We start from the raw sequence: 18,156 nt of genomic DNA, 5'->3' as shown, positions 1-18,156 counted from the left end.
AGGAAGGTCAACTTGCAGATCTCGTATTCAGAACATGTTCCTGGAGCTTTATTTATTTTTATTTATTTATTTATTTTTAAAAGCTGGGTTTTCAAGTCTGTCTGATAAGACAGCAGATAAGGCAGTGAGTCCAAAATGGCTCAAACCAGCACTGGACGTGATCAAAGTGCATGCTCGCTATCGGCTTGTGTAGCTTTGACACTACTGACAATACATTGTCAGACAACAGTCCAAATCTAAGGGTGCCAGGGAGGTCTGTCACTTAGCTTACTGCCTGAAAACCAGGACCGCCTTAAATTTTACAATTTATCAATCACAGAGATAAGTTAGTGGCAGATGTGCAAGAGGGCCCTGGAAAGCACACTTTATTATTCAGGCTGTCAGTGCTGAAGACAGGACATGTCTCTAATCTTAGAGCTCCAGCTTAGCCACTGATGCTGTTGGGTACCTGTAGAGACACTCACACTAATTTTGATGATGTCGTAGATGAGGTAGCGTGGGATCGGGTGTCCATTCACTTTGTCAATAATCATCTCCTGTAAAACAGATTGGGGGGGGGGGGGGGGTGGCAGAGAAGATATCTTATAATTCTGAGCATCTCTCATGCCTGAGGGCTAGTTTCAGGATTAAAAAACTTTTAACGAATTTTTCTTCAATTTGAGAGAACCCTCAAAAGGTCTTTTTTTCCAAATAGAGATGGTGAACACAAGAAATCAAAAGTGTAGATGCATTTGAATAAGTGTGTGTGTAGTGTGTGCATGACAGAGAAAGAAAGACAGACAGAGAGAGACACAAAAGTAGAAAGGTACATTTTGTTTAGTAATGAGGTTCAATGTACCAGAACAGAACTCGTCACATAGGCTAATGTGTTACATTAGAGGGTGAGACTACTGCAGTTCTTTCACCTCATCACAGCAGAACACTAACTAAAAGTAGGCAGTAAGCAGGCTGTTTTTGTTATTTGTTTTTCGCAAAATGTCCAAAAGACAAGCAGAAAAAATACATCATTAAATAAATAATAATAATAAAGCATCTGATGATTTGGGAATTCTGACAGATCAGATGCATTCATAGTGCTCGCAGAATGCAATCGCTTTTTAATCTGTGCCTTAATCATGTATTGAATGTCCACAAGTATTGAATGTCCACACATACGATGTCATGAGTCCTATCACAGTTTTAATATTCAGTAATATAATAACATTATGACACAATCCCAAGAGATTTCAGAGAGAGTTTAGCGACTGAAAATGTGTGCTGGAGACAGAGAAGAAAGATAAAGCAAAGCACGAGAATGGGAGAACGACATGACAGAGAGTGAGAAACAGAATGAGTGTGAGCGTGGAGTGAGGGAGGGATCAAGAGTGTCTCTTTTCCAAAGGGGTGCACAAATGATAAAAAGACAGAGGACAAGAACGCAAGTGTTATTAAGAAGATGGAGACAGGTTGCCAGATCGAGGGTGCCATCCTCAGAGGGGCGGACCGCCTCTCCCCATGAGCAGCTGGTGCTCTCGACCTAGCGGCAGGGTGCAAGGGAACTGGGTCAGCAGTGGCTGCAGCTGGCCTCTGAATCTTCCAGGATTCTTGGTCCATGCATGCTGCTTTTTGGGCTGATAAGTACTGGTAAAATTAGCTCCAACAGAGCCACTGATTATCTGTAAGCAATGGGCCACATGCATGCGTACTGCTTCCTGTTAACTGCTGCGTTTAAAGGCCTCTGTTTGCATGTCAGGGGCAATGATGAGGGGGATCGAGTGATGTCACATCTGCTCTTTAGCAGCACATTTATAGCCCCGCACTAAACTTGTCCAACAGAGCTCATAAGGGCTCTCCACTGTCAATCAGCAGACCAGATCAGTGATATAAAGGAAGGTGGTGTTTAATGGATTAAAAAACACACTTTTTTTTGTAAGTAGGGCTACTTTTGTTAGGGCCAACCTAGCTTGTTTACAAGATGGTTCAAGATGGAATTAATAATAAGAGAGACTACAAACTCACCCCATCCAGAAGTGTGTTAGAAAGGTGGGCATTCATGTTCTTGCGACAGGGGAACTCCAAGTTAGAAATGTGAAACACAGAGTTGTCCCTGTCGATCATGTGCACCTCATTTTTGCCATCGATCAGCATCATATACCTGCAAAGGCAACAGGAAGTATTATTTTAGCAATATGCCCAGATTCACAATGAAGAGTTTTCTTATTGGAGGAAATGATAGGCTATCGCAAAGTAAAATAAATCTATATATAGATAAAAAAAATTTTAAAAAAGTGTCAAAAAGACAAATTTAAAGACTGGCCCATATTGCTGCTGAGGAATTAAAATCAGAGGCTTTTGGCTGAAATGGAGAAAAAGCCAATATTTTCTCTCTCCCTCACTTTCTGGGATAGTTAGAAATTTATCAACCTATAAAAATCTAAATGAAGACAAACGATACTGGATAGGCCTGATAAAAGCAATAAAAGCACACGTTGCTATGTGTTGTCAGCACCACTGCCTTGGTTGTGATGGCAACTGACCCAATCACAGCTGTACCAATAACCCCAAAAACACAAAACTTCTGAGTTTTATTTGTGTTCTTCTGAATTATAGAGGCCATTACACCACAATCTGCTGAATACCAAGACCATCACACCAGCATAAACATACTGCAAAGCAGAAGCGCATGGTTGGTACCTGAGACACTGACACTTTCTCAACAGAAGTTTACTTAATGAAAATGTAGGCACAACTAGCTACTGTAAAGTCTGCTCTTCAGTGCATCGCCAGGAGTACAATTGCCTTCAGAATTGATACTGGACTTTAATGGACAACTGGGCTGAGGGGAAGGTTTAAGAAGGTTCTCATTAGTTTTCTGACTCATTTTCCTGAGTCTCTGGAAAGACATTCCATGATATAATCCAGCCACTTAAACTCATCTCTTTACTGCCAAAGGCAAACTAGTGTTGGTCATACACAGGAAAAACTGAAAGGTAGGGAGAAGGTTTGGTTAAGCAGGTGCAAACCTGCCAGGTTTGACTGCTGGCTAGCCATCACATTTAAATATAGCAGGTTTAAAGAATAAGGTAGTTGTGGGGGGGGGGGGGGGGGGGGAGCATCACTGATACACCACTATCCAGAACGGTGAAGTTCCAAAGGGCGGTCTCTCTAGGCATCTCCAGGACATGGTTGCACCATTACCTGGAAGTTAAAATCACATTTATATCACATTACATTAAAGGTCTTTTGATTGGCTAGACTGTTGAGAAAAAGGCCTTGATTGGATGTCATTTCACTCCAGAGAATGGAGAATCGCATATCTACAGAGGTACAGTGATGGCGAGCCAGGAAGCAGGTAGTGGGATGATGGGACATGCTGTGACAGCTGAATCGGAGAGTTCTTCACTCTGGCAGGATGCATTTCACTACCACGGCCATGTAACTGCAGCTTCCGGACTAAGGACAACTCGCAGACCAAGCCAAATCAACCAGCATGATTACAAAAAAAAACAAAAAAACATTTACACATACAGAATGCTAAACACATAAATTGTTAATTCCTTAACAGGTTCCCCTCACTTCACTAATGAGTTCTTGCCCAAAGTATGTGTGTTTAGTAGGGACAAAGATAATCACAGAGCTTTTGCCTTCAGAGTTGCAAGAGTAGGAGTGATGTGGATCAGAACAAAATGGAACTGTATACCTGTGCACTATGTTCATACAACTCAGGTCTGAGAAAACACACAGTATACAAAGTTATGAAAAAATACAATTATAAATTTTATTTACAAAATCCAACACAACACATTCATCAAAAATCAAAGTGTTTCATCTTGATTTAAAAGAAAAACATACCCCTTTTAAAAATCTTCTTTGCCTTCTGGGTGCCCTTGAAATAGTGAGGAGATATAGTAAAAGAAACTCTTTAGACTCCCACACAAACAAAGAGACAGACATAAATTGATATAGCAGTCATAGTGATTAGAAGTGGTACGTGTTGTGTCTCTGCAGTTTGACAGGTGGTGGAACATCAGGAACCAATTAAAGACCAGATTAAAATAGGAATTTAGGGTTAATGTCTGAAAATTGCAGGATCATATCTTAGACACAGGTGAACGTGTTACTACTCTATAATAACTGTGAACTACCATCCACTGTTTTGTTTAATCAAGCGTTTAATCAATCAATTTGAATCAATTAACTGGTTGAACCCAACACAGTCTATACCGCAATATAACTGGTAATCACATCTGGCACATGCATCAATATATGCTATAGTAAACCTGTTTTGAACAGACCCATCAGTGATGACACCAAACCCATCACAGCCTCCACTAGTTATAAATTTTGGGAAAGGTTTAAAAATGTCTGCTATAAAACTGAATAAACTGAAAACAAAAAGATACACAGCAACAGTAATCAAAAAAGGAATACTGGCTTTCACATTATATTCTTCCTACAACTTATCTGAATTCATGCAACCTACCCCATCCAATGAGGTTTGCTGTGCTTTCACCAGACAAGAAAAGAACAGAAGGGCAGCCAACAACCTCCGGGGACCAAAATCAGATGGAGGAGTGAATTCTTAAAGCTGCCACCCTCTTGGTTCCTTTAATCTTCCCTCTGCGTTCTACAGATGAAACAGAGCAAGAGTTTCAGAACTGAACACCGCTGAGCTGGGAGTGTCCCAGTCAAAACCTCTCCCTGGAGAGATGTTTATGCTTTTACAGAGCAACATCTCACTGATTTCTATGGACTACAGAAGCACACGTATTGTTTTAAAATTAACAAAATAAGTAAACTTGTCAAAAATCGACCAATGGAACATCTCTAACAGGACCAGTGATCTGGGATGACTCCACTTGACATCAATAAACAATCTTTAAAACCTAATTAAGGTTAATTAATTTAATTAACTTCATACCAAAGAAGCCCCACCATTACTCCCACAACACCTGATCAACCATCAAACAAATTCTAACAAACGTGCACACAGCACTCCGTCTGCCAACTTATCCTCAGCTTGTCAAGATGTGTCCTCACCTCTCAGACAGACTGACTTTTAACACAATGCTGTATACTTTCCCACTCCTTACTCTACACCTTGGTGTACCACCGACTCAACAGAGTGACTGTGGAGAGCACCACCATCACAGGATTAATCGCTTGAAGTGATGAGAAGATGAGGAAAGAAGGAAAAGGTGCATCCTTCTACATTTCACAACTCGGCAGTCAATAACAGCACCAAAGAGTTCAAATCTGTATCTGATAAGGCTCCAGCACGTGCAAAACTACTGAACAAAGCAGTAGTCCTTGTGTCTAAAAAAACAGACATACCAAAGAGTTTGATTTCCTGTTCATGTTCCCTCTTGAAAGGTTAACCATTACAATTAAACACACCCTGAACCATTCACAATCATTAAGACAGCAATTAAACTCATTACCATGCTTTATCAAATCAACAAAATCACACATATCTTCCAAAAGTACTCACTCACACACACACACACACACACGAAAATAAACCCTTATCAAGCAGGCAAAAGAAATGTAGGAAATTAACAGCTCTCTGATTAGCAACAACTGGATAGTTGTTTATTGGCCAGCTGTGTATCATTAGTAACATAAGAGATGTAACCAAGTATATGTCACATTTACATATAGCCACCATGGTCAAAAAATAGGGTCAAAAACTTTGCAAAAAAACAGTTTAAGGATGTCATGAATTATGAAGACAGAACTGACAGCAGCACTATCCAGGATGAAGCCACAGATGTCTCCTACCATAAACTACCATAAAGACAACAATTCACCAGCAGGACCTCGAGGGGTTCATCAACAGATGCAAATGATTGGTAAACGACAAACATTATTTGCTGCTACATACATGTGAAAGCTATAAGAAAAGATAGATCGAGGAAGGTTTTTGTACAGAAAAAATTAAATCGTCATGATCTCACCTGAAACATGCTGCAATGTATGGCTGTTAGTGGAGTGACTTGCTTGCCTTCATTGTAATATTCTGGGACAAAGTGTCAAGAACATATATAATTGCTGCCCGAGCTAAACAGAAGAAGATCTCTTCACTGCCTGGATCCTACTAAATGTAAAACTCCTCAGAACACAGCAGACGGCGCTTCACCTTGCAGCAGGACAGCGACCCCAAAATAAAACACTAAAGCAGAACACAGGAACTTTCTTAACTAAACTGAATCTCTTGGAGCATTGAACTCTCATTAACAGCTGACCGAAATACAAATCATTAGGAATTATAATGCGTTTTACAATATTAATTACAGGAGAATTAGTGCATTCAGGTAATGAGTGGGACATGTGCCTTACTGATGGACTATGCAATAACGGCACATATGGGGCGAGGATCCAAAAAAAAACCTGTTCCACTCAGTGCACCAAGTTCTGAAAAATTCTGGCCCACCTGCTATTTTGACAGTGCCTCTGGGCGGCTGCAAAAGCCAGGTGCTCGAGTGGAGAGAGAAAGATAGGGGGAAGAAGAGAGCTTTTCTCCAGAAAGTATAAGTAAAATCCATCAAGCAAAGCTGAGGCCAGCTCCAGCACCTTATTCCGGCGATCTGTCTTCCTGCCTCCATTGCGTACTGGCTCGGCACAGCTAATTCTGAGACACTTTTCATGAACCCAGCTCTCTGTTTTTCACTTACTGTCTGCTTTTTTTGTTTACTGCCCGTTTTCATCCCTCTTACTTTTCTTGTTTTAAGCTTATTGGATTTTATGTTTGAAACAGCTTTATCACTGTGCTCAGAGATGTAAATGCACCCCACAGAAATGCGAGTGAGAGGTTAATGTGACAGTCTTTAAAGTCCCATGCAGTGAATAAATGCGTGTTCTGTGAGAGGGAAATAAACTGTTGTGAGGATCCGGCTCATGGTCCTTGATACCTGTACAATCCTAAAGCATCTGAAATTAAATGACTTTTTCCACAAGCATGGATATATACACCCACACCCATAAACACTGTCTAGTGCAGGAAGAAAAGGGTTGCAGTGGCTCTAAAAGGGGGCTTTTGGGGGGGGTATCAATGTAATCTCATTCCTGCTATTACTGGGAGCTGGACGCTGCTTGGTCACGCTCAGAGCCGAGGAGGCAACAGCACTTCGCACTTCCACAGTTATACAGGGATCGATACTTGGTGCCACAGTCTAACCCCAGCCCTGCAGCCTACCCAATCACAACTGGGGTGGTAAAGAAAGAGCAAAGTGAAGAAAGAAGGGGAGAGAGAGAGAGAGCACATGCAAGTAAAGAAGAGAAAAAAGAAAAAGATACAAAGAAAGCTCTCTCTCTCTCCCTCACCCCCCCAAAAGCCCCCCAGAGAGAGAGAGAGAGAGAGAGAAAAGAAAGAATCTGGAGGAAAGGAGGTGGAAGACTGACAGGTGAGGGAGGCAGGCAGGGGACAGCTGGGATGTGAGTAGAACATGTGAAAGCTAAAGGCAGAATGAAGCCATCAATCCCACCACCGCATTCCTCTTCATATCCATCACTGGCGTTACATACTACGGCGGAAAGACATGATTGCACAAGACAGAAATGAACCAGCAAATCTGTGGGCTTCTTCTCTTGAAACAAGTGTGCACTGAGGGCAGAGGAAGCCCAAAAGACTGCCTTGCTTTGCCTTCTGGGGCCTGAGGAGAGGCTGCTAGCGAGGTACACACTCGATCCCCTCCCAACCTTTGTCAGGAGCTGCACCGCTCGGCATCCGCCAACATGGAAACCTCTGTCCTCTTCTATATCAAACAGGAACAGCCTTCCCATGGTGCAGCTGGGTGAGGGGCCAGGGCCTAGGGGAAGCCCAGACTCCAGGGTCTGATGCTGCTAATCGGGTAGCTAGCGTACATCATCCACTCACAGCAATTTGTGTGGATGAGGTCATCTGTTCGACATCTCAACTAGAGTGAGTGTTTCATAGAGGATAAAAAAATATTTTGTACATGAGACTGCCTAGTGAAAAACTGGGGAAACTCAAAACTAGGCACAATCTATAGGTTAGTCCTTCTTCTGCCCCAAGAGGAGGCAAAGTAACACGCTGTTCAAGTGCTATGCAAAATCCACTATCCAATGAGCTATACACTGAGGTGGCCTTTGGCCAGTGAATCAGCTGGTGATGAACCTAACAGATATTTAGACTGTTTTTTAAAAAAAAATAAAAAAATCATCAAGCGTGACAGGCCTCCTGACTGCCCCCGACTCCACCCCCAAAGACACACAGCTTTAGCCTAATTAGAGCACAGAGCCTGGAGAGGAGGCTAAGGGGGTTAAAAGCTTCTTAAGCCCTCTAACACAAGATCATTACTGGACCTGACCCACAATAGAAGGCTTCTAACAAACCCCTCTCTCCCCAGACAGGGGAGCTTCAGGCCTGGTGAGAAGGGGCAAGTCTGCCCAGCAGGCTTTGACAGGATATCTGATGCAGCGATGGCCACGAAGCAGGCAGCTGTCGTACTTGAAAGTCCTGACAATAGAGCCCAGATACAATCTAATCCTGTACTTCAGCCATCTCCTCTACTGATAACTCATTTTGCACAATCAAATCTGAGAGTGGTGGAGAGGGAGAAGAGGAGGGAAAGGGAGAGAAAGAAAGGGAAGCAAAACAGATAAGCAGATCGAACACAGTCTCCTTTCCACAAGACCAAGACAGGAAAAAGACCTGCCACCCTGGGTCTGGGAAGGTGGTTACTGCATGACAGGTGTGGACAGCCCCTCGCAGTTAACTCATTACCAGTCATTACCTCTGGTCAACTGAAATTATAATTATCCAGCTTTGAACAGCACTGTTAAATATAATAACAATGTTAAATATTTACATTTTTTTAAATTATTTAGCAGCTCTGAAAAACAGCATTTCTAAACTGTGACTTATGAAGGAACATCACTGTAATTGTGTCTTGAACATTACTTGCTGAACCATAGATTATGTTATGTTAATCTTTTTTAAAGTTTACACTTTAACAGTTGTATTGTTAAAATGCAATAGTGAATGCTTATTTTGCCAGTTTTCAAAAACAGTCCGTTGGGGAAAAAAAAAAAAAAAAAGAGAATTGTAATAAACCTAATGGCATAAACTCTCCAGTGCCTTTCTGGAACTTCAGGGGTAAAGAAATTCTGAAGCAAACACTACCAACATATGGATTGATCTAGAAATCACTCCAATTTAACTTCTTTATTCAACCTAAAAAACGAGGAAGAGTTGTACAAGTAAACTTAACAAAGAGAGTTCATGGACATGGATTTGCATGTAATTCTAATGTGTGCATGTGATTTCCGATTCAGCAAGAACATGTCAGAGAGAATGAGTAAATGTGATGAAGAAATGAATGTGCCTGCAGGGAAAATGCCTCCTACCAATCTGGCCATCCTGTGCTGGCTCCAGAGGATTTCACACATTTCAAACTGAAAATACACTCACCACTTAAATTACGCAGGGCACACGACACAGAATATTAAACAGCACAAGATAAACACCCCCCCTCTTACAGTGCAAAGCATAATCCACACACAGCCTTAGAAATCAAATTAATACTACTTTTATGGTCAAGAAATCCAAACAGGCCTTTCTAAATTTAAAAAATACCTACATTTAAAACTGCCCATAGACAGACACATGCATAAAATCATCTTCCACTGTCAAATACATTTTCTTTATTAAAGGCCATGCTTAGGCAGTTGAACACGTGTTAATCAGTACAACAGTTCTCCCCAGAGTGGTTGAGCAAGGAAGATTAGGAGCAGAACTAATCACTTCAATGGGAAGGATTTGCCTCTCCAGAGCGCTAACACTAACCAGGGTGTTTGACCTGGGGAGGAAACTGAGGCAGCTGTCTCAGCCTTAATTAATGAAGCTCTCAGATACTCCATGATCTTCCCTCATTCGTACACAAAGCATGGTAGTGAGAGAAGCGGGAGCAATAGACCAAGAAAGCATCATCAACACATGCATGTGTACGTGTACGTACACACACACACACACACACACACCCCCATGTCCAATATAATACCAGGAAACAATGCATGAGAAATGACATCTGATTGAAGTCCCTTTGTACTCTACAAGCCAAATAACACATTAAGTGCACCAAGCATCCACTAAAAATATTTAATGAGCTCCCTCTACACACACGCGCGCACACAGCCAAACATGCACAGAGAAACACTCATCTCTCTGAATAAGGCCGCAGTACGGACCCATTTCCATAACGCTCTCCATAATGTTCTCAAATAGACCAATTACTCCTGCACAATAAGAGACACACTTTCAGAAATATGATGAAGGCCATCTCTCTCCCTTTCTCTCTCATGCACTCTCTCACTCTGCCTCTCGGAGACAAGCAGCCTATTTTCCATCATGTGAGAAAGGTGGAATTGTCACCTGTCCTTGGGGAGAAAGCTACAGCTCATTACATAGAGGGCAAAAAAATAAAACATGGACAAATAACACTGCTCAAGACCTCATAATACTGCAGAGCACATTACTGCAGCTCACCCTCCAAAACAAAGCACTTCCAGAAAATTCTGCTGCAAAAGACCTTTCAACTTCAAATAAAACAAAATGAAATTTTTACAGTCCAAAACCCACACCCCCACTGGCCACAAACCACATACGGGTTTCCTTCCCAGTTTGTTAAAGTCTCACTCGGAAACCCATAAGGTTGAGCCCCCTCAAGCATAAGAAATCTGCTAAGATATTTGCAGAACAGAGAATAAACAGTGCTTTTATTTCTGGTAATGCACAGATTTGGATACATGGCTTGAGTAGACAAAATATAATAAATGGTGGGTAGATGAAGTCAGTGAAACCAGGGTATGTTCTGAATTTACCACCAAAGAGTGTGATGAATGCCCTGCATGCTCGCTGCTGTTCTTGGGCCTCTCAGCACTCCAAGAACATTTGAAGGTCTCCTCTCCTGTAAGCTTCCAGCAAATGTTTTAACTCACTTTCATTCACAGTTAATGACTGTGAACCTCAAAGTTGAAAAATTTGGTTAAAGATACAGAGCAAAATGCAAACACCCCAACCACAATCACTTTTCAAGGGTACACTGGGCAGGAACCTGAATGCACATGCAAGAGCATGTTCAGTTTGACTTGTGGAAGGTGATCACAATAAATCAGGGGTGGGTCTAATCACAACAGCAAAGACGTCTCAGCACGGAGTAAAAAATGGATCTGGCAACTTTATCTAAAACCAGTCGAGGTCGGCTTGGAGGAGTTTGGTTTGGCTTTGCTTGGAGGAGTCAGAGGTTAACTGGAACCGATGCAATGAATGCTTTAGTCTAGCATAGCTCATGGAAGCCATAGACAAACTGCAGCATGACATTTTCCTATTTACACAAATAAAAAAAATATAATGAAAAAGTACATCATGTGAGAACTGACTGCCTATGAATATCAAACCTTAGTTCATTACGCCTCATATCTAACCATGTTATATTTCTGCCATTCTCATTCTATAACATAAGCCATGAAAAATGCCACCATGAGAATCTATAAAAATGTCACAATGCAATTTTTATACCATATTGCCCACCTGTAGTTGACAAGCAACAGTACAAACATTTAACGGTAGATTAGAGTGTTAACCAGGGCTCAAGATCAAAGAGGGGGATCGTTGCTCTCTGGAGCTAATGAGTAACTCCTCGCTGTTCCTGTGCACACATTAAGCACCAATTCAGATCGATCGCAGCATGCTAACGTTGTTACCTACAGCTCTTTAAGGCTCCTCTCGCCTGCGCTTGTCATTAGGGAAATCAGAACATGATGCAGGGAGAATGTTCCATGCTGATTTAGGCTGTTTTTGTACACGTGTGTGTGTCTGTCTCTACATAAGAGAGAGATGTGGGGTGATGAGGGCAGAAGAAAGTAGGGAGTGCGAGGAGAAAAACAGTAAACAAACTGAAAAGTACGCAAACTATGTACCTTCTGTGACTAAAAATGTTTATTTTATAGACACTCAGTACTGCTTTTTCATGTTTAAACACAATAATAGCAAAGGTGTTCACAGGCAGAAGGTTTCTTGGTTCTGAGTGCCTAAGTCAAAATATCATGATGTCTGAAAGCATTCTATTAGCTATGCAGGTGCAACCAAAGATGAAAACAAAAAGATGACTTTCCTGCCTTGGCTGGACAACAAAGTGTGTGTACAGGTTTTCTGGTTGGCTAACTCCCTTTTTGGCTCTAAATATACAACTGTATAAACTGGATGTAATGATTTCCCCCCCTTCACTGCTAATCAACTGTGTGTGTGCATGCGCGTGCGTGTGTGTGAGAACATGTAGCATGCAGTCACTACTAATCTCCGGCAGAAAACTCATGCATCTCTGTAAAATGTTCAAATAGCTACAGTCATGAAATATTCACCCATAAATTCCAAACAGAGCCAGTATATTGCAGAGGAGCAGAATACTAAGGCAGCCTCATCACCGTTAGACTGCAGGTGCCTGCAAATGCAAATCCCCATCGTCGTCACAGAGCAATAGTAAAAACAGCAGCACTGATTCTGCTAACATCAACCTTTGCCACGATGGCTTGAGAGATCCCACTATATCATGACACAAACGTTCAGCAAACTGAAGGTGTTTAGCATGGAACAACTGTTCATGATTGATGCCACTTGCTTTGGCTCATCAATTGGCTTGTCAGGCTCTTTCCCAGACACCTGCAAAACCAGCTGCCATCTTTTAGAAATCGGCTGGGTTTTAAGCAGAGTCAGAACAAATGTGCGAAGGATATATGCACATGACTCATCTAAACAGAAGCTTTTTTCAAAGCTTTTTTTTTTTTTTACAGCCAGGCAATACAGCCACTGCACCCTTCACTTTTAATAAATCTTACAGTCTTACAGTAACAGCCAATTAATATGAATAAATAGTGCAGAACTTATGGTCTAAATGAATTTAAACAGTATATTTCATGCTTGATAATACAATAAACAATACAATAAATGTTTTTCAATTTATCCTAAGAAAGACTTTTTTGCATAACATTCAACATAACTTTAAAAAAAAAAAAAGGTTATAAAGCACTTTACCAATCCTACTCTCTGTCACCCACACACACACACACACAAACACACACACCAAGGCACCCACTCTCTGTGTTACCTTCCTCTGACAGCTACTGTCAGGCTTCGACTCTCCAAGTCTCTGTAAAGAAGCCCTCAGAACTAATGAGAGGCCATCAGCCTGTGGGGATGAGTGCCACGTTTTGTGTGTGTGCCTGTGTGTGTCAGGTCACATGGCTCCCTTCCATAAGCGGCACCGCTACTCCACTGCCAGCTAATGAAAGTCGGCTCCTTCTCCTGTAGATGCTGAGCAGGGGTGGAGGAGTGGAGAACCCTGTGCTAAAAGAACACCCGTCACCAGCACCCATGGCCCGCCAAGCCAAAGCCCTCAGGAGCAGCCTTTGGTCTGCCATGGAGGCTGATGGGCTGGGGTGGTTGTTAGAAGAAAGCTTTGCGACAGATGTGTCATTGTGTGTTTCCAAGTACCAAACCATTAACTGGCACACTGACCTCTGTGTGTGCGTATGTGGGTGTAAAAGTCATAGTTTGCAGCTTAAAGTCACAACCTACTTTCACCATTATTTGGGCAGAGGGAGCAGTACACCACAGAATAACACTCAGCTTTGGAACAATGACCAGTGTCTCTCACTGTTCTGATAGCAGCAACTCTGTACTGGGCGTGCGGCTAAAGTTGTGAGGTCGCCCGTAGGCAGCGTGAGGCGCCCTGCTCTAGACAGCGTCAGCTGGCTGAGCTCTTTCCTCCCAGCCGCCCTTAGGCTTACGCTGCCTCTGGGTAGCTGGAAGCAGACAACCTGAATAAGACAATCTGCCCCAGAGCTCTGGACCACAGCAGCAAGACTACACAAGCAAGCTGAAGCATCCTAGAGCTGTTGATTTTGCCATCAACAGCATCAGCAGTCCGTTTATTCACATGAAGGGCTGGAGAGGGACAGGTCATTAACTCACGCTGAGGCAGTAATGACGAAGTTCTTCAACGTGACCTGGCTTGAAGGGAGACTGGCCAAACCTTCCTGCTCCTGGAGGCTGTGTGGGGCTTGTAATGGAACAGCTTGTGAAAGGTTGTTAAGGGGTGTGTGTGCGCGCACTCTCACCGTGTTCCATCTGCCTTCCAGCTGACCTTGTACCCATTCTGTTCCAACAGCCGAATGTTCCGCCTGTCCATAGACACCGGCTGAGCACCAGGGAACCCAGACCTGACAGACAAACACATATGTACACATACACACACCACAGTGAAACACTTTTCAATTTGAAAGAACAAACCACTTTCTAATCTTCCCTGAGACAATTAAAAAAAAACCAAGAAAGGTTTGCTGCATTTGTCTCTGAAGTGCAGCCTGACTCACTGTTCACACCTCAGAGCTAATCAATATGAAGTTGGAGGACGGCCCATGTGCCAAAAGGCGTTCTTACTCCACAAAGGAGGCCGTCACTTAATAAAGGCACAACTACACTTTCAGACAGTTCAGAGGACAGTTCTGTAGGCAGAACTGCAAACAGAAGTTATTTGTAGCCATATACTCTGTCAGCAGACATCACACTGATGCAAGCTTGACACCAACCCCATCGAGCAGAATTGGTTGTAGAATGTGGTATATAGCAGTGGAAATGGGCTTTCGTTTTAAAGCTCTTCCAGCCAAACACAACAGGTCATACGTCAGAACAGCGCAATATGTTTATACACAGGAAATGTTTTTCTAAATACACTGTGGTTAAAATATTGTTTTTTCTTATTTCTTCTTACTGTGTCTCCAGGGTTCTAAGTGGGGAGGGGGTAAGCAGATGGAGGCAGTGAGGCAAACATGTAAAGGTATGAACTCATCTAATGACGTGCTCGGCACCAGCTCGTTTCCGGGTTGCAGGAGTAGGAGTGCCATTTTTAAAAGGTGAAAAACGTGTCACATTCCCCGTTATAGAGGCATGAAGTCTGAATAAGTCTGAATCCTCTGGCAGCATGTGAAGGAGACAGCAGTGCTGCTTCACTTCTCCAGGGCAGGGAGGATACCTCACAACGGTCAACTGGCTCACAGTTCTCATTTGGCGTGGGGGAAAGAGCATGAAAGACCTTTCACTGTGCACAATCAGGCATGCACTTGCACACACGTGCATACTTACTTTTCCCACTCGCAGAACTCCTGACACTTCCGCTGCACCTGCCCCAGTTTGGGTTGCGTGGTCAGCTGTGTCACCCCTTTCACTGACACACCCTCCAAGAAGACGGCTCCCTGGTGCACAGAACAACACTTTAAAATAAGAGACATAACAACAAGAGACAAAATGTAGCCACATCAACAGACACAAAAGCCTCTTGAAAGCTGGAACGAGTCCAGATCCACAAGCTTGTCATATCTTCCTACACGTAGCCAACTCACTTAAACCTCCTTCCCAGAGTCAGTGCCAAGCAGAGGGAGGAAATATGACTGACATTAATAATCAGGTGGAGGTGGCCGGGGGGGGGGGGGAGGAATCAAAAAGATGCCCCTGAATAGAAGCGGAAGTCCTCAAACTGCCTAACACTTGATTTGATATCCTGTGCCATCGGCGGGCTATGGGCACGATGGATGTGTGGGCCTGTAATGTCATTATAGCCGTTACAGGGGGCTTTCCACACAGGCCTAGCTAACGAGGAAAGAGGAAGCGGCCTGCAGCCACTAAGCAACAGGTACTTCTCTAACTAACGAGGTTTCAAGCTTGCTAGCTCCTAAGAATATATAAACAAAAAAGACAACAACAAAACAACAACATGTATATTGGCTGTGTGCACATGTCAAAACCACAAAGCTTGTGTCTAAAACCTTACAAATGATTTATGTTTGGTACAGAACCTTTGATTTTACAGATTTCTCCACCAACAAAGGAAAGGACAGAAATCGTGCACGCACAGCCCCGCAGCCTCATACTTGAGTGCAAACAGGAAAACACCTGCAAAACACATGTCTTCTGGAAATATATCTATAACAACAGCAACATAGCACATGGGTCAAGTGGTGATCTAACATATGCTTCGGGTGTCACAAATCGCACCCATTCATTTCAGTTCCACAGTGCTACTGTATCGGCTCCAGATGTGATCAAGGAAGGCAGGCAGGCTGGAACTGGCACTGACTGCATAGAGACAACATTTGTGTCCTGAATAATAAAAACAACAACAACAACAACAAGAGGGCCTCACCAATTTCAGTTTCTCTTTCTTCTTCTTGCCCGGATTGGAACCCGAAGAGCTGGGGCCAGACTCTTGGCCAATCACAGTACCGTCGTCATCCCCGTCGCCTTCACCATTATCTTCAAAGCACCAGTCAGGGAGCTGAGGGGCAGGAGGGGTGTCGTCGACGTCACCATAGCGACGGAAGAGCTCCTTCAGGTAGTCTCCCTTGTAGATGCCAGGTGAGCGGGCCTGGGCGAATGCCGACACTGCTGCCTCCACGCTGAACACCAGACAGAAACACACTGCACTGCTGCACGCTGGAGCACTGCAAGAGCCCACCTGCTTATCTTCTGCCAAGACACTAGTTACACACTAATAACACTACACACCATTATTAACACTGGCAATAATGAATGAAAGATCAGGACATGTAACACAAAAACATGACCAGGACCAACAACTAAATAATTAAAGGTGATTCTGCCACCCACACAGAGTTCTGTGGTGGTAGCAGATCAGCAATAAACACCTGATTGTGCTTTAACCAGCTCTGCAAGGTGCAAGTGTGTAAATGTACGTGTGTGTGTGTGTGTATGTATATTTACATATATGAGCAAATATATTACAATTAATAATGGGATTATGAAAAGGATAACCTTAATAATTTTAGTTGGTAGTGTTTTAGTGCAAAAGGAGAGTGAAGTTTGACATTTCCTTTTCTTCTTCTTTTGATATATATATTAATTACACACACAGCCTAGTCCAATATGGCTTTTTAAAAATAATACTAACATCTCTCCTGTGTAAAATAAGAGGCTTTACAGTATGATTACCAGGGACTGCCTGACAGTGACCTTACCAGAGCCCATCTGTGACTGACTCAGAGCCTACAGACATCAGCTATTCTATGATGTAGAAATCAGCCTCTTTCTGCAAAGACCATTGACAATTTTCCCGTTATATTTCTCTCCCTTCACAGAGCAAAGTTACCTTAAGAATAATTTTACCAGGAATCATGGGATTTTTATGACACCACACCTACAGAACCACAGCGTAATATGTAGTAGAGGCCGTCACATCGCCCAATGATTTTTAGTAAGACTTCACAGGGCTGAGTTCCCATTTTGCCCCACGGGTGACAACTTTGCAGTGCAACACCTCTCCCGAGCACAGAGAAGGTCTGGACACCAGGTCATGGCATGAAGACTTTAGCATTTCTATTCTTGGGCTGTTCATTTCCAGACCGTCTGAGAGGTTGGTGGATGACGCAAGCAAACACAGACACAAGTAGAAAGTTGTATGCACGCACACCCGCCACCCCTCACCTCCAGTCCATTCTCTCCACCAGGAAGGCACAGATCAAAAAGCCTGTCCGGTTGAAGCCGTGGGTACAGTGGACACCTGTGGGGAGAGACAGCATGAACAAGCTCTGTCCATCTTATTCAGTTGCCTGCCCCTTCCATCTCTCAACCAGCCATCTGTGTTTTACAACGGGATTGGTCGCTCCCATTCCCCCCCCCCCCCCCCCCCTCAGTCTCAGTCACTGTCTTATTAGATGCATGCAAGATGTCTGCAATTGTTGCTCCTGTGTAATCATGAGATTGATGAGGCATCGTCCTGATCATGCTTCAGGTCAGGAGATCTCATGGGTACTCAGTCAGTGGGAAGGGAGTGGAGTGTCACTAAGCCCCACCCTCCTTCTCGTGTCGTCCCGTCATTGCTCTCTAATCTTCCAAATCCATGAATCCTTGCCTTCTCTCCTCTTCCCCGCTCATTCAATCAGTTCCTAACTGCTCCACTCAACCACCTTTCTGCTCACACTCGCCAACATGACCTATTGTTTTCTCTCTCCATGCTTGTCTCGTAGTGATGAATGCCTGCTAGCCATCCATGCTCAGACCCCCACCCGCCTCAGCCTGATGAGTTGATGAGTTTGTACCTTCTGAAGAACAGGGGAAAACAAACCCACTCTTGACTCTTTATTAGC

General features: G+C 43.2%; 1 protein-coding gene across 2 annotated transcripts in view; it reads right to left on the bottom strand.

Moving 5' to 3' along the window:
- rngtt (RNA guanylyltransferase and 5'-phosphatase) overlaps positions 1 to 18,156 on the bottom strand; it is a 76,303-nt gene that overhangs the window by 53,255 nt on the left and 4,892 nt on the right. For both annotated transcript variants that reach the window (XM_027029928.2, XM_027029927.2), the window contains exons 5-10: positions 17,495 to 17,570; positions 16,197 to 16,449; positions 15,140 to 15,249; positions 14,116 to 14,217; positions 1,999 to 2,134; positions 465 to 536 (exon numbers count right to left, since the gene is read on the bottom strand). In XM_027029928.2, coding sequence (XP_026885729.1) covers positions 465 to 536; positions 1,999 to 2,134; positions 14,116 to 14,217; positions 15,140 to 15,249; positions 16,197 to 16,449; positions 17,495 to 17,570 — 749 coding nt within the window. The remainder of the gene's footprint in view (positions 1 to 464; positions 537 to 1,998; positions 2,135 to 14,115; positions 14,218 to 15,139; positions 15,250 to 16,196; positions 16,450 to 17,494; positions 17,571 to 18,156) is intronic.

This window comes from Electrophorus electricus, chromosome 8 (assembly GCF_013358815.1).
Source record: "Electrophorus electricus isolate fEleEle1 chromosome 8, fEleEle1.pri, whole genome shotgun sequence".
In the NCBI taxonomy this organism is placed as follows: domain Eukaryota; kingdom Metazoa; phylum Chordata; class Actinopteri; order Gymnotiformes; family Gymnotidae; genus Electrophorus; species Electrophorus electricus.
Note: the sequence above shows the minus strand (reverse complement) of the source record. Positions and strands in the feature narration are given on the sequence as shown.